The 14,752-nt window shown below is 41.6% G+C and overlaps 7 protein-coding genes and 1 pseudogene across 7 annotated transcripts; 4 read left to right on the top strand and 4 right to left on the bottom strand.

The window, feature by feature from the left end:
- Positions 1-1,199: 1,199 nt before the first annotated feature.
- LOC122994882 (histone H3) lies at positions 1,200-1,905 on the bottom strand. The gene has a single exon (XM_044369648.1). The coding sequence runs from the start codon at positions 1,809-1,811 to the stop codon at positions 1,401-1,403; it is 411 nt and encodes a 136-aa protein (XP_044225583.1). The 5' UTR covers positions 1,812-1,905; the 3' UTR covers positions 1,200-1,400.
- Positions 1,906-2,147: 242 nt separating this feature from the next.
- LOC122994888 (histone H2A-like) lies at positions 2,148-2,903 on the top strand. The gene has a single exon (XM_044369654.1). It carries the CDS (start codon positions 2,162-2,164, stop codon positions 2,543-2,545), a length of 384 nt encoding a protein of 127 aa, XP_044225589.1. The 5' UTR covers positions 2,148-2,161; the 3' UTR covers positions 2,546-2,903.
- A 180-nt stretch (positions 2,904-3,083) lies between these two features.
- Positions 3,084-4,073, bottom strand: LOC122994881 (histone H1-like). The gene has a single exon (XM_044369647.1). It carries the CDS (start codon positions 4,009-4,011, stop codon positions 3,406-3,408), a length of 606 nt encoding a protein of 201 aa, XP_044225582.1. The 5' UTR covers positions 4,012-4,073; the 3' UTR covers positions 3,084-3,405.
- A 2,391-nt stretch (positions 4,074-6,464) lies between these two features.
- On the bottom strand, positions 6,465-7,126 carry LOC122994895 (histone H4). The gene has a single exon (XM_044369660.1). It carries the CDS (start codon positions 7,080-7,082, stop codon positions 6,771-6,773), a length of 312 nt encoding a protein of 103 aa, XP_044225595.1. The 5' UTR covers positions 7,083-7,126; the 3' UTR covers positions 6,465-6,770.
- Positions 7,127-7,195: 69 nt separating this feature from the next.
- Positions 7,196-8,163, top strand: LOC122994897 (annotated as a pseudogene).
- Positions 8,164-10,191: 2,028 nt separating this feature from the next.
- LOC122994880 (histone H1-like) lies at positions 10,192-11,255 on the top strand. The gene has a single exon (XM_044369646.1). It carries the CDS (start codon positions 10,244-10,246, stop codon positions 10,847-10,849), a length of 606 nt encoding a protein of 201 aa, XP_044225581.1. The 5' UTR covers positions 10,192-10,243; the 3' UTR covers positions 10,850-11,255.
- A 425-nt stretch (positions 11,256-11,680) lies between these two features.
- Positions 11,681-12,257, bottom strand: LOC122994885 (histone H2A-like). The gene has a single exon (XM_044369651.1). It carries the CDS (start codon positions 12,116-12,118, stop codon positions 11,735-11,737), a length of 384 nt encoding a protein of 127 aa, XP_044225586.1. The 5' UTR covers positions 12,119-12,257; the 3' UTR covers positions 11,681-11,734.
- LOC122994884 (histone H3) lies at positions 12,252-13,040 on the top strand. Its single transcript, XM_044369650.1, has one exon. It carries the CDS (start codon positions 12,457-12,459, stop codon positions 12,865-12,867), a length of 411 nt encoding a protein of 136 aa, XP_044225585.1. The 5' UTR covers positions 12,252-12,456; the 3' UTR covers positions 12,868-13,040.
- Positions 13,041-14,752: the final 1,712 nt, after the last annotated feature.

Genomic DNA, 14,752 nt, shown 5'->3' with positions numbered 1-14,752 from the left:
CTCGTCCAAACATGGTCACTTCTGGCTCCATAAATCAAACATGGCAACGGTCAAATCCAAGATGGCGAGGGTCAAATCGCAAAACTCGAAATTTCAAGACTGCAGTCCATAAACCAATGGGTGACGCCACGGTGACTGCATCCATATTTTTTTTAGTCTATTGTCATATCAAGCTGAAATCCAGACAGCAGCTTCTGTCAGCTATAAAATGCATCTAAAAATGACACTTTGATATGTGAGTTTTTAAAATATGAGAGAGCAAGAGGAGTTTTCTGTGCAATCAAATATGTCAAATAAACACCATGTCAACATTGTGTCTAATCCCTTCCTGTGGATGTTAGTGATCACAGAAATGTTTGAAGCAATGCAAAAAATAGTAACTTAAATAATAAGAAAGGGGATAAAAACTGACACAAAACTATATTTAGAAAATGACATCTGTTAGACCACTTGCATTGGTAACACAGTACAATAATCAAATTAATAAAATCAAGCAAGTATCTTGATTTTTTTTTATTTAAAGAAAATGTACATATATAGATTGAGGAGCACTTTCAATTTTAACTTTTTGAAATGTTTTATACAGTATAAATGTAATCGGTGGTATCTAGCGTTGTTTGTGTTGTGTTTTGATGAAGAGGCTAAAACCAGCATATCTTTGGAGGCAATCACCGTTTATTCTTACAGAAGTAAATAATCCTCCAGTCAATTGTGATATGTAACTTGAGCTCCTGCACAAATGAAATGAAATAGGAATACGGTAGCATACTGCACAATAAATTTAAGCTAACAAGTACATTTATGACCGTAATTTAACAGAAAGACCAGTGTCACTTACCTCTCCCATGGAGTACAGCAACAAAAGGAGGAGTTTAAAGTGGGAGACATCATATATAGGGGAGACTCACAGAAGTGGACAGAAACTGAGACTCAAACGTTCCACATATTGACCCTGGAGGAATAGCATGTCAAGTTATAACTATTTACACAGATTTTGTGTAATTATACTACATATTATCACTGTATACTTGGCTGTTACATAAGCTTTAGTTATATTTTGTATGTCACAAAAAAAAAAAATCTATTGAATTTCATGATTAAAATTTACAAAAAAAAAGTAATTTACATTAACAGTAAAGTGCAAAAAGATCAAAGTGCATTAAGTCCAGTAATCTTGTACATGTCAATCTTTCTCTCAACCATGACATGTTACTATAATTTTATACTTCTGAATGGATGTATTTCAGAGGAGAATTACACACATTGTTTTTGAATATTCTCACAAATAAAATATGATAGATGTACAAATATAAAATGATGAACTAATAGCAGGACATGTTACTCTGTGAGTGTTAGTGGCTCTTAAAAGAGCCGTTGTGGTTGGTGGATCAGCAGACAGTTTAAGCTCTCTCTCCACGGATGCGGCGGGCCAGCTGGATGTCTTTGGGCATGATGGTGACCCTCTTGGCGTGGATGGCGCACAGGTTGGTGTCCTCGAACAGACCGACCAGGTAAGCCTCGCTGGCCTCCTGCAGAGCCATGACAGCAGAGCTCTGGAAGCGCAGGTCGGTCTTGAAGTCCTGAGCGATCTCCCTCACCAGGCGCTGGAAGGGCAGCTTGCGGATCAGCAGCTCAGTGGATTTCTGGTAACGACGGATCTCTCTCAGAGCCACGGTACCGGGCCTGTAACGATGGGGCTTCTTGACACCGCCGGTGGCCGGGGCGCTCTTACGGGCAGCCTTGGTGGCCAGCTGCTTCCTGGGGGCTTTGCCTCCGGTGGATTTACGAGCGGTCTGCTTGGTTCTTGCCATCGCTTCTTCTTTCTCTGATCAGGAGAAAATAATAGTGAGCAGAAGAGTCACGCTGCTCTTAAAGTGTCGGAGCGGCTGCGTAACTGTGACGCTGCTTCAGACCTCCGGGTCCTGATTGGTGAGCGGCTCCTCCTGGAGCTCAGCACCGCCTAGAGGAGCGACCCACCGCCTAAACCTCCGCTCCTTATTGGGGGAAAAGCTTCATAGCGGGCCGCCCTCTGCTGCGCCGCTAGAGCCTCTTTTCTGGTTGGTCCGGCGTCAACCGTCCCGCGCTACGCGGAAATATAAAGGAGGATTTTCACCGGTTGACTCATATTTTCTTTGAGATCAAACTCGAGAAGAACCTAAAAATGAGTGGCAGAGGAAAAACCGGAGGCAAAGCCCGCGCTAAGGCAAAGACCCGCTCCTCCAGGGCCGGGCTTCAGTTCCCCGTCGGCCGTGTTCACAGGCTGCTGCGCAAAGGCAACTATGCCGAGCGTGTCGGTGCCGGAGCCCCCGTCTACCTGGCGGCTGTGCTGGAGTACCTGACCGCTGAGATCCTGGAGTTGGCTGGAAACGCTGCTCGCGACAACAAGAAGACCAGGATCATCCCCCGTCACCTGCAGCTGGCTGTCCGTAACGACGAGGAGCTTAACAAGCTGCTTGGCGGAGTGACCATCGCTCAGGGTGGCGTGCTGCCCAACATCCAGGCTGTCCTGCTGCCCAAGAAGACCGAGAAGCCCGCCAAGAAGTAAATCTGGACCTGGCTGACTGCTGGAAAACCAACCAAAGGCTCTTTTAAGAGCCACACACTCCTGATAAAGAGCACACATCCTCATGTCTCTGATACTCTGTTGAAAACACAACTTGTTAGCATTAATGTTAATATGTAGAAATAAACTGCATTCACAACAAAATGATATATTAGGTGATGTTTGTTATATTGCTAACAATATCAGACTATTAAAAGATTATAACTACTCAGGTTTAAAATTCACTTAATGTCTATAGTCTGTATGAAATTCATACACATCATTGATCTGAAGATTTGCTGACCAGCTCCAAAAAAGCCTCTTTAAGAGACACTCAGCTCTGTAACCAGTGATTCTGATTTAAAAACTGGTAAAAGGTACAAAGTCAAGCTTGGTCAAACAATGATTTATAAAGATGGTATTTGTACAGTCATGGATCATAATAAGATTAAATATTGCTGTACACACCAAGAGGAAATATTTTGATTTGTCTCCATATCAGTTATTGTTATGGTGTAATCTGTTCATCTAACATATTAATCATAATTAATTTGTCACAATATATTTACAATGTCATCCTGAGTTATTTTCTGTATTTGATGCTGCTCAGAGTAAACTATTTATCACTAAATGATACTGAGAGTATGAGATAGCAGTTAAGTTAGCAGAATATGATTATAAATTGGTGCCATATTAATAACTGCAGTCACTTACCATTTTACCCCATGAGAAATAAACATATCAATTGTATTAATCAATGTACTTTATATCACATGTATTAATTGGGATGATGCTCTTCAGATAAATTGTGTGGCTCTTAAAAGAGCCTTTGATCAGGTTCACATGTTCAGATTGATGACAGCTCACTTCTTCTTGGGTGCTGCCTTCTTGGCTTTGGGCTTGGCCACCTTCTTTGCGGGAGCTTTCTTGGCTGCAGGAGCCTTTTTCACCACCTTCTTGGGACTCTTGGCGGCCTTCTTGGGGCTCTTGGCTGCTTTCTTGGCCGCTGCGGGCTTCTTGACCTTCTTGGGGGATTTCTTTGCGGCTGCTGTCTTCTTGGCTGCCGCTGTCTTGGGCTTCTTAGCTGCGGGTTTCTTGGGGCTCTTGGCGGGCTTCTTGACTTTAGGAGCGGCTTTCTTTGCGGGCTTCTTGGCCTTAGTCTCAACCTTCTTGCTCATCTTGAAGGATCCGGAGGCGCCGGTCCCCTTGGTCTGGACCAGAGTCCCCTTGGCCACCAGGCTCTTGATGGCGGTCTTGACGCGGGCCTTGTTCTTCTCCACATCGTAGCCTCCGGCAGCCAGAGCCTTCTTCAGGGCGGCTGCAGACACGCCGCTCCGCTCCTTGGATGCGGCCACAGTTTTCACGATCAGCTCGCTGACGCTGGGGCCAGTCTTCTTCGGCTTGGAGACCTTCTTCTTCGCGACTTTAGCCGGAGCGGCGGCGGCGGGAGCTGGAGCAACTTCTGCCATTATTTCCTCTGAGTTCAGATCCGACACGAAACAAACGGAGAGTCTGAGTTGACTGTTGGAGAGTCTGAGGCAGGAAGCTGCACTTAAACACACCATGAGAACCGTGGAGACTCAGCCCAACTGCTGTCTTACTCCGTGCAGCGTCAATGTCTGACACTTGTGTTTTCTCTTAGTGATAAAAGACTAAAAAAATCAGTGTGGGACAAGTGTTGAAGGCTCACATGAAGGCAGCAGATAGCGGACTTGTGTCTCTTCATATTTAAGTCATGTAGAGCTCTGATGCTCTCTGCTTTTTCTTTGTGGAGCGAACAAACCTCACCTGATCACCGCCGTGGACAGCGCTGCTCAGCCGCTTTTCTCTCTCATTTCTCTCCTAAAATACTATAAAATACATCGGAGCTTCACCAAAAGCAGTTTTCGAGCTGTCTCACATGTTTGTTCACAGAATCAAAGTAAAAACATCCGTCTGTTGATCATCAGTTTGTAATAAAATGAAGCGATTCTGGTCGCAGCAAACACACTCCTGATACAGTTTAGCCAGACGTCCTGTCAGAGCTGCTCTATGGCTGCGGACATTTCTTCTCTTATTCTGAAGACTATTTTTAATAGAAATAATCTGCAACACTGTTCTCTGTGCTATTTGTGTGTATCATACTTCATATTAATGGTTATTAATTATTGTTAATGTACTAATTCATTAATACAGCCATCAATGACAGCTGTCTGTGGGAGTGTGGTCAAAGGTACATTGTTACACTGATTGAAGAAAATAACTACGGTTCAGTTTGTGTTTTGCCTCAGTATTTCAGTTACAGTTATCTTATGTGTTCTGCTGATGGTAAAAGACTTTCAAGATTCAAGATTATTTTAAAAATTCTGGCATTGATATCCATATAAAACCTTTTGATTAGAAAAAAAGGGTAGTGTTGAAACCTTTCTTGGGGCCACTACTCAAAATAACAAGGCCTCAGGCCCTTTAAAATTAAACAGAGGATATACATTAAGTGAATTTAAATGAAACAGCACTGCTGATATATTGATATATGTCAAAAGATATTATATTTACCTTTTGTTAACAATACAAATCATTTTAAAAATAGTGCAAAAGCTCCTAATCTAAACCCCTTCTGACCTTATTTTTTCCTACTAATTATAAGTTTTAACAAGACATTAATATTTTTTCTTACCCCTCTGTAATGTAGAAATGAGGTCAAAACTAATTTTTATGTCAACGTATCTGTTTATATTTGTTTATGTTCCCTATAATAGACATTTCTGTGAAACACCATCTATATTAAAATGGATTTTACCCGTAACGGTTGTATTAACTACAAATGCATTAAGTTGACAAACAGGAAGCCTTCTGCATTTACAAGAAATGAAATAACTTTTGTAGGTGTACAGTGTACTAGTAAAATTATTATTGAATTAACTCGATAACTTTTATTTATTTAGTCATCGTCTTATTTAACAATGAAAATGCATATTAATAGTCATGGCTGTAAATGTGCCAGTTAGCCAAGAGGAACTTCTTCATTTGTAGTCCCTGGAACAACAATACAATAAATAATACGCAATAATAAGAAAGAACAGAATATTAATGTTAGTTAAAAATAAATAAATAAAAAATAGCATGCAGCATGTCATACTACATTGTCAGCGACTATTTAAAATATATGACACAGAAACACATAATACAAGACATGCAAAGCAAAAAATTGGGGAATAATAATGTTAAGAGAAATTTACTACAACAAAAGAAGGCGATAAATCATCTTTCTGTTCTCTCTGTTTGTAGAGTTTGAGATAAAGAAGTTGTTAATTACCAATTCAGGTAAAATCAGATGCTGTAAGCTTTTAATTGCCTTTAAATCACAGTGTTTGTGTTAATTACAGATTTTGAAGTACTTTTATGTATACAGTATATATATAGTGAAGTTATTTGAACTGATTTTCTGTTTTTTTTTTGCCATGATTGCACTTAACTATTATGATGCACAGTGAATGGTGAGGCAAGGCAAGGTGCTGTATGACATGCAGGTGTGCAGGCTCGATGTGCATGTTATTTTAATTAGCAAAGTTAAATACCATATTCTTGTTAAATGTACCGTAGAGCTAACAGTAATTAAATATCTCAATTTCTCTTTATGCTATGCATAGTAGTAATGAAAGATAATTCCTCATAATTACAAGATAATTATATAATTCTTCTGGAATATATATATGACTTCTAGCCCCATTCTCAGTGACTGGAAGTAACTAAATTAAAGTAAATGCACTAGTATTGTACTTTACATTGTTTTTATTTTTATGCTACTATTGTGTTCATCATGTTAATATTGTGCATTTACATGAATTGTGGAATACAATTCATAGTTTCAACCAGTGATTACAATTTTTTTGCTTGCAACAAAAGCATCAATGGAAAGTCCAAAAATGCACATGTAGCAGAACTTTTGTAACCCTGTTAATCACCTCACATTTATTTTGAGAGGACAGAGTGTTTTCACAACCTGGTCACCCAAAAAGTTAAGTCTATAGTTATATACACAAAGTATTAATAATTGTGTTAATGGTCATCAATTAAGCTCTTACATGAGTTGGAGCATGAATACAAGTTGAAAGAAACATTACATACAGGTTATGTGTTCATACATAATCACATATGTCTATTAATCAGTCATAGGACATCTCTTAGAGAAGGTGGGCGGCTCTTAAAAGAGCCTTTGTGTTTCGGTATCAACGGGTCAGGATCAGGTTTAACCTCCGAAGCCGTACAGGGTGCGGCCCTGCCTCTTCAGTGCGTAAACCACGTCCATGGCGGTCACGGTCTTTCTCTTGGCGTGCTCGGTGTAGGTGACGGCATCACGGATCACGTTCTCCAGGAACACCTTCAGCACACCGCGAGTCTCCTCGTAGATCAGACCGGAGATACGCTTGACTCCGCCGCGGCGAGCCAGACGGCGGATGGCGGGTTTAGTGATTCCCTGGATGTTATCACGGAGGACTTTACGGTGACGCTTGGCGCCTCCTTTACCGAGTCCTTTACCTCCCTTGCCTCTTCCGCTCATTTTTACTGATCTTGTCTCTGACGAGTTAAGAGTCGAGTATGAAACATTTTAGTTGAGCTTCTGTATTTAAAGCGTGTCTGCGGACGTAAGAGAGGACAGGTGGCGGCAACTTTGCTGGGCGGCGCCAAACTCAGCAGCTTCGCCCACGTAGTTTTTCCCTAAGCAGGGTGATCTCTTCCTTTTTGATTTTTTCCCTCCATTTTGTCTTTTTCTGCGATATTTGGCAAGTTAACCTGACAGTTAACATCCCGCTGTTGGTTGAAAACAGACCCTCAGCTTTAGTATTTTAATATTACTGAAATATTGCATGGATAGTTGCAGAAATGATGAAATGAAATTCATGGTAACATGAAATTTGCATAGTACCTTTCGTCTAGTGTATAGTGCTTTACAGATTATGACTGACAAGCTGATAAGAAGACAGAACAAATGTTCTGTTTAACATGTTCATTGCTGTTGAGTTGCATAGTAACGAAATGCCTGAACCAGCAAAGTCAGCGCCCAAGGAGAGCTCCAAGAAAACACTAGACCAAGACTGCCGGCAAAGGAGGCAAGAAGATAAAGAGCAGGAAGGAGAGCTACACCATCTACGTGTACAAGGTCCTGAAGCAGGTCCACCTCAACACCAGTATCTCCTCAAAGGCCATGGGCATCATGAACTCCTTTGCCTGCAGCTGTGCGGTGAGCTGGCCAAACACGTCGTGTCTGAGGGCACCAAGGCCGTCACCAAGTACACCAGCTCCAAGTAAACATCTCTGCTGCCCAATGAGCTTCAACCCAATGGTTCCTCTTAGAGCCGCCCGCTCCCTCTGAAGATCAAGCTGTCCTTACAATATGGCTGACAAATAAGGAAAATGAGATTCTTGAAATGTGTACATATAAGAATACTTAACACTAAACGCCAATGATGCTTTTCACACTTCTAATTAGATGTAGAATATTATGTAAATGTGTACCCTAGAGTCATATATACATGAAAATAATAGCTAAAGAGAATTCATGGGCACCTTAATTAATGGGAACTTCCAGGAACTGTTTCTATTGATGAGAAGGAAAATAAATGTCATGAGTGTGATAATTTTGTACATATAATTACCCACAAAGGGCATGAACTATAATGCTATATTTTCGTTGAGATGCAAGGTCATACCCCCCACATGATATGTCATGTATAGTATGAGAAATATGAGCAAAAACTTAATGTCCGCTAGAGAGGACAAAAATGAATTACTGGGTCTCCGGAGGGGGAGGGTCTCATAAAATGATTTATACCTGGGGGAAAGAAAAACCTTTTCTTTTCACATGATGAATCAAATGGAAAATGCGTTTCAGGAAACACTTCAAACTATTTTATTTTATCATTTCCTCTTAAAATAAACATGTTTCATGAATATGCAAATATACAGTATATATTATGCATATTAAACAGTGCCAGGTAGTTTGTCTCAGTTTGGTAGAGTCCGTAAAACACTCTTGTACTCAGAGTTTTGAAGGACATTAATATGAATTTCATTGAAAGTCAACACCAGCAGAATACACAGAAAAATAACTGTAAATAAAAATTGCGGCGAGACAGTCATCGAACGATGTTACAATTCAACAATGATGGTGCAATAATCTAGTTGTTACTTCTTACATAATAACAGACTGACTGGTTCCATGTTACTGTGCTGTCATTTATTTGTCAGTGTGTTTGTTCATTAACAGTAAAAACATAAATAAGAAGTGTAATACACACATGTTGCACTGACTTCAGAGAACAGTGTTGCAGATTATTTCTATTAAAAATAATCCTTACAGGAAGTCTGGCTAAACTGCATCATGAGCTTCATCAGTGTGTTTGCTGCGACCAGAATCGCTTCATTTTATTATAAACTGATGATCAACAGAAGGATGTTTTTACTTTGAGTCTGTGAACAAACATGTGAGCCAACTGGAAAAATGAGTTTTGACCTCATTTCTACATTGCAGAGGGGAAAGAAAAAATATTAATGTCTTGTTCAAACTTATAATTAGTGGGGAAAAATAAGGTCAGAAGGGGTTTAGGTTATGAGCTTTTGCACTATTTTTAAAATGATTTGTATTGTTTACATGTTAACAAAATGTAAATATAATATCTTTTGACATATATCAACATATCAGCAGTGCTGTTTCATTTAAATTCACTTAATGTATATCCTCTGTTTAATCTTAAAGGGCCTGAGGCCTTGTTATTTTGCCTAGTGGCCCCAAGAAAGGTTTTATATGGATATCAATGCCAGAATTTTTAAAATAATCTTAAGGAAATTATAACCTTGAATGTCAGTGAAAGTCTTCCCTTTTACCATCAGCAGGACACATAAAATAATTGTAACTGAAATACTGAGGCAAAACACAAACTGAACCGTAGTTATTTTCTTCAATCAGTGTAACAATGTACCTTTGACCACACTCCCACAGACAGCTGTCATTGATGGCTGTATTAATGAATTAGTACATTAACAATAATTAATAACCATTAATATGAAGTATGATACACACAAATAGCACAGAGAACAGTGTTGCAAATTATTTCTATTCAAAATAGTCCTCAGAATAAGAGAAGAAATGTCCACAGCCATAGAGCAGCTCTGACAGGACGTCTGGCTAAACTGTATCAGGAGTGTGTTTGCTGCGACCAGAATCGCTTCATTTTATTACAAACTGATGATCAACAGATGGATGTTTTTACTTTGAGTCTGTGAACAAACATGTGAGACAGCTGAAAAACTGCTTTTGGTGAAGCTCGGATGTATTTTATAGTATTTTAGGAGAGAAATGAGAGAGAAAAGACGCTGAGCAGCGCTGTCCACGGCGGTGATCAGGTGAGGTTTGTTCGCTCCACAAAGAAAATACAGAGAACATCAGAGCTCTACATGACTTAAATATGAAGAGACACAAGTCCGCTATCTGCTGCCTTTATGTGAGCCTTCAACACTTGTCCCACACTGATTTTTTAGTCTTTTATCACTAAGAGAAAACACAAGTGTCAGACTTTGACGCTGCACGGAGTAAGACAGCAGTTGGGCTGAGTCTCCATGGTTCTCATGGTGTGTTTAAGTACAGCTTCCTGCCTCAGACTCTCCAACAGTCAACTCAGACTCTCCGTTTGTTTCGTGTCGGATCTGAACTCAGAGGAAATAATGGCAGAAGTTGCTCCAGCTCCCGCAGCCGCCGCTCCGGCTAAAGTCGTCAAAAAGAAGGTTTCCAAGCCGAAGAAGACTGGCCCCAGCGTCAGCGAGCTGATCGTGAAAACTGTGGCCGCATCCAAGGAGCGGAGCGGCGTGTCTGCAGCCGCCCTGAAGAAGGCTCTGGCTGCCGGAGGCTACGATGTGGAGAAGAACAAGGCCCGCGTCAAGACCGCCATCAAGAGCCTGGTGGCCAAGGGGACTCTGGTCCAGACCAAGGGGACCGGCGCCTCCGGCTCGTTCAAGATGAGCAAGAAGGTTGAGACTAAGGCCAAGAAGCCCGCAAAGAAAGCTGCTCCTAAAGCCAAGAAGCCCGCCAAGAGCCCCAAGAAACCCGCAGCTAAGAAGCCCAAGACAGCGGCAGCCAAGAAGACAGCAGCCGCAAAGAAATCCCCCAAGAAGGTCAAGAAGCCCGCAGCGGCCAAGAAAGCAGCCAAGAGCCCCAAGAAGGCCGCCAAGAGTCCCAAGAAAGTGGTGAAAAAGGCTCCTGCAGCCAAGAAAGCTCCCGCAAAGAAGGTGGCCAAGCCCAAAGCCAAGAAGGCAGCACCCAAGAAGAAGTGAGCTGTCATCAATCTGAACATGTGAACCTGATCAAAGGCTCTTTTAAGAGCCACACAACTTATCTAAAGAGCATCATCCCAATTAGAAGATATTTCAACCATATAGTGTTTTATAAGCTACATTAATTGATAAAACTGACTTTTGTATTTATCATGTGTAAAAATAAGTTACTGCAGTTATTAATATGGTATCAACTCAGACATTCTGTTTCAATCTCATACTCTCAGTATTATTTAGTGATAAATAATTTACTATGAGTACCGAGCAGCATCAAATACAGGAAATCACTCAGGACAACATTGAACTGCAAATGTATTACTATTATGACAATTTCATAATTGGGTGAACAGATTTGATGAAGTGATTTGAAAACACATCAAAATGATTTCCTCCTGATGTTTTACAGCAATATTTAACCTTACAAGTACCCTCCTTTCTGAACCATTGTTTGACCTAGACTAGCTTTTACCAGTTTTTATCAGAATCACTGTTTCAGAGCTGAGTGTCTCTTAAAGAGGCTTTTTTGGAGCTGGTCAGCAAATCTCCATGTTACACCAGTATAATTAGTTTCCAACAATGTGTGTAAATTTCATTCCAATATATAATCTTCCCATTGTTAAGTGTACACCTTAAAACTAGATTATATAACTTTAAACGTTGACTGCTGATCTTGTTGGCAACACAACCAACATTATTTAATTCAACCATTATTTATTTGTTTGTTTTGAGTGTATGTTTATATTTGAGACATTAGCCATCAACATAATGTATGGATTGTATTTTCAACAGAGTTTCATCAGAGACGAGGATTTTTGCTCTTTATCAGGAGTGTGTGGCTCTTAAAAGAGCCTTTGGTTTGTTTTCAGCAGTCAGCCAGGTCCAGATTTACTTCTTGGCGGGCTTCTCGGTCTTCTTGGGCAGCAGGACAGCCTGGATGTTGGGCAGCACGCCACCCTGAGCGATGGTCACTCCGCCAAGCAGCTTGTTAAGCTCCTCGTCGTTGCGGACAGCCAGCTGCAGATGACGGGGGATGATCCTGGTCTTCTTGTTGTCGCGGGCAGCGTTTCCAGCCAACTCCAGGATCTCAGCGGTCAGGTACTCCAGCACAGCCGCCAGGTAGACGGGGGCTCCGGCACCGACACGCTGAGCATAGTTGCCTTTACGCAGATGCCTGTGAACACGACCGACGGGGAACTGGAGCCCAGCCCTGGAGGAGCGGGTCTTTGCCTTAGCGCGGGCTTTGCCTCCGGTTTTTCCTCTGCCACTCATTTTTGGGTTCTTCTCGAGTTTGATCTCAAAGAGAATATGACTCAACCGGTGAAAACCCTCCTTTATATTTCCGCGAGCGCGGGACGGTTGATGCCGGACCAACCAGAAAAGAGGCTCCAGCAGCGCAGCCCGCTATGAAGCTTTCCCCCAATAAGGAGCGGAGGTTCAGGCGGTGGGTCGCTCCTCTAGGCGGTGCTGAGCTCCGGGAGGAGCCGCTCACCAATCAGGACCCGGAGGTCTGAAGCAGCGTCACAGTTACGCAGCCGCTCCGACACTTTAAGAGCAGCGTGACTCTTCTTCTCAGTATTATTTTCTCCTGATCAGAGAAAGAAGAAGCGATGGCAAGAACCAAGCAGACCGCTCGTAAATCCACCGGAGGCAAAGCTCCCAGGAAGCAGCTGGCCACCAAGGCTGCTCGTAAGAGCGCCCCGGCCACCGGCGGCGTCAAGAAGCCCCATCGTTACAGGCCTGGTACCGTGGCTCTGAGAGAGATCCGTCGTTACCAGAAATCCACTGAGCTGCTGATCCGCAAGCTGCCCTTCCAGCGCCTGGTGAGGGAGATCGCTCAGGACTTCAAGACCGACCTGCGCTTCCAGAGCTCCGCTGTCATGGCTCTGCAGGAGGCCAGCGAGGCTTACCTGGTCGGTCTGTTCGAGGACACCAACCTGTGCGCCATCCACGCCAAGAGGGTCACCATCATGCCCAAAGACATCCAGCTGGCCCGCCGCATCCGTGGAGAGAGAGCTTAAACTGTCTGCTGATCCACCAACCACAACGGCTCTTTTAAGAGCCACTAACTCACTAAAGAGCTGCTTCCTCTGCTTGCACTCATTACTTTGTAAATACTGTTACTACCCTGTTCTTCCTTCTGCCTCCTCTTCCACTGATGTTCATAATTCTTTAATCACATGCTTGACATTTTTCACTGTATTACGTCTTATTGAATTTAAGAGCAAATTACATAGAATACAACTATTCTATACTGAGGGCAAAACATCCATAAAGTGCATACATTTTAGGGATAACTATAATTATCTGTATCAGCTCTATATGATTGGATGGCAATTTATCTTCCATAATGCAATATTACATTGCGTTGTGGAGGGTTGTTGAGAATGAGGGGTTTAAACTAATCTTGAGGTTCAAGGAGGGAAATGATGTAAGGTATATTAGTTTGGTGTCATTGACTTGCGGGTTGAAGGAGAAAATTGGCAAAATTTTGATAGTGAAAGTGTTGGGTGATGGCAGCTTGTTAATTAAGTGTAAAGACAAGGAGCAGAGAGAGAAAGTGATGAGGTTGAGTGAGGTGTGCAACGAAATGGTGGAGAAAGCCAAGACAGTTGATGGGCCCTTTGTGAGTGTTATATATGGTATCCCAGTGGAGGAAAAATTGGAGGATTTAAGGTCAGGCATAAGAGGTGGTAAAGTTATTGGTATTAAACGTCTGTAAGCAAGAAGGGAAGGTGAGAGGGTTGATAGTTTATCAGTGTTGCTGGATTTCCAAAAGATGGTTTTGCCTGATAAAGTGACAGTGGGATTTACAATGTAAGCCGTATGTCCTGCCACTGTTGAGATGTTTCAAATGCCAAAAATATGGATATATTGCAGTAGGGTGTAAAGGGACACAAAAGTGTGGAAGGTGTGACGGTGATCATGAATATGGAAAATGTGAGGACGGGGCAGAGATGAAATGTGTTAATCGTGGATGTGTACATAGTGTGTGAAGAGTGAACATGGGTATATCTTATGCAGAGGCAGTAAAGGTGGTTCAGAGGGAGTGGAGAGGAGAGAGAGGGAAATATTGTACTTTCTACTCCACTACATTTATTTGACAGCTTTAATTACTTTTCAGATGAAGATTTGACACAATGGATAATATGACAAACACATTGTTAAAGATGAAACCAGTGGTTTCCAACCTTTTTGACTTTTGACGTCTTACAAAAAGCAGTGTGTAGTCGGGGTCACATTTCAGATGTCTATGAGTTGTTAACAGCTCCACCAAATAGTGATTTTTCCCTCTAAACTTCTCACATGGTTTCATTTCAATAAATGTTCAAATGATCCAATATTTCACCAAAAAGACCAAAGATCAGAGAAAAAGTCCAAACACTGAGAACAGATTTGTGTATCAGAACTTTGTTTTTTCTTCTTTCCTCTCCCATTAATCATCTCACGACCCCTCAGATTTATCTGGTGACCCTTTGGAGGGGCCCGACTCCTTGGTTGGGAACCACTGGACTAAACTAGCTAACTGTATATAAAGTAGTTCAAACTAGCTCCACCTTCAGCAGCTACAACAGTAACATGCTGCTCTAACACTGATGCTTCAGTATTAATAATCTAATGATGTCATATATAATAATATATCAGTCAGATGGACCAAACCACTACTTTTACTGCAATACTTTAACTACATCAAGCTGATAATAATTATATAGTTTTACTGCAGTGGGATTTTTCATGGAGGACTTTTACTTGTAAAAGAGTATTTTTACATTGCTGTGTTGGCACTTTTACTTAAGTAAAGGAGCGGGACGTGCAGAGGATGTTAGAGAGGCAGGGGCTCAAAGTCATAAAAAGGCGATTTTTTGCAAATAATTAAATAAATATATGCCTGGAATGACTACTTTT

The sequence above is a fragment of the Thunnus albacares genome, chromosome 13 (genome assembly GCF_914725855.1).
Source record: "Thunnus albacares chromosome 13, fThuAlb1.1, whole genome shotgun sequence".
Taxonomy (NCBI): domain Eukaryota; kingdom Metazoa; phylum Chordata; class Actinopteri; order Scombriformes; family Scombridae; genus Thunnus; species Thunnus albacares.
The sequence above is the reverse complement of the archived record's forward strand: the minus strand, read 5'-3'. Positions and strand labels throughout refer to the sequence as shown.

Coding starts and splice junctions, on each gene's coding strand:
- LOC122994881 (XM_044369647.1), bottom strand. CDS start 4,011: ATGGCAGAAGTTGCTCCAGCTCCCGCCGCCGCCGCTCCGGCTAAAGTC.
- LOC122994888 (XM_044369654.1), top strand. CDS start 2,162: ATGAGTGGCAGAGGAAAAACCGGAGGCAAAGCCCGCGCTAAGGCAAAG.
- LOC122994880 (XM_044369646.1), top strand. CDS start 10,244: ATGGCAGAAGTTGCTCCAGCTCCCGCAGCCGCCGCTCCGGCTAAAGTC.
- LOC122994885 (XM_044369651.1), bottom strand. CDS start 12,118: ATGAGTGGCAGAGGAAAAACCGGAGGCAAAGCCCGCGCTAAGGCAAAG.
- LOC122994895 (XM_044369660.1), bottom strand. CDS start 7,082: ATGAGCGGAAGAGGCAAGGGAGGTAAAGGACTCGGTAAAGGAGGCGCC.
- LOC122994884 (XM_044369650.1), top strand. CDS start 12,457: ATGGCAAGAACCAAGCAGACCGCTCGTAAATCCACCGGAGGCAAAGCT.
- LOC122994882 (XM_044369648.1), bottom strand. CDS start 1,811: ATGGCAAGAACCAAGCAGACCGCTCGTAAATCCACCGGAGGCAAAGCC.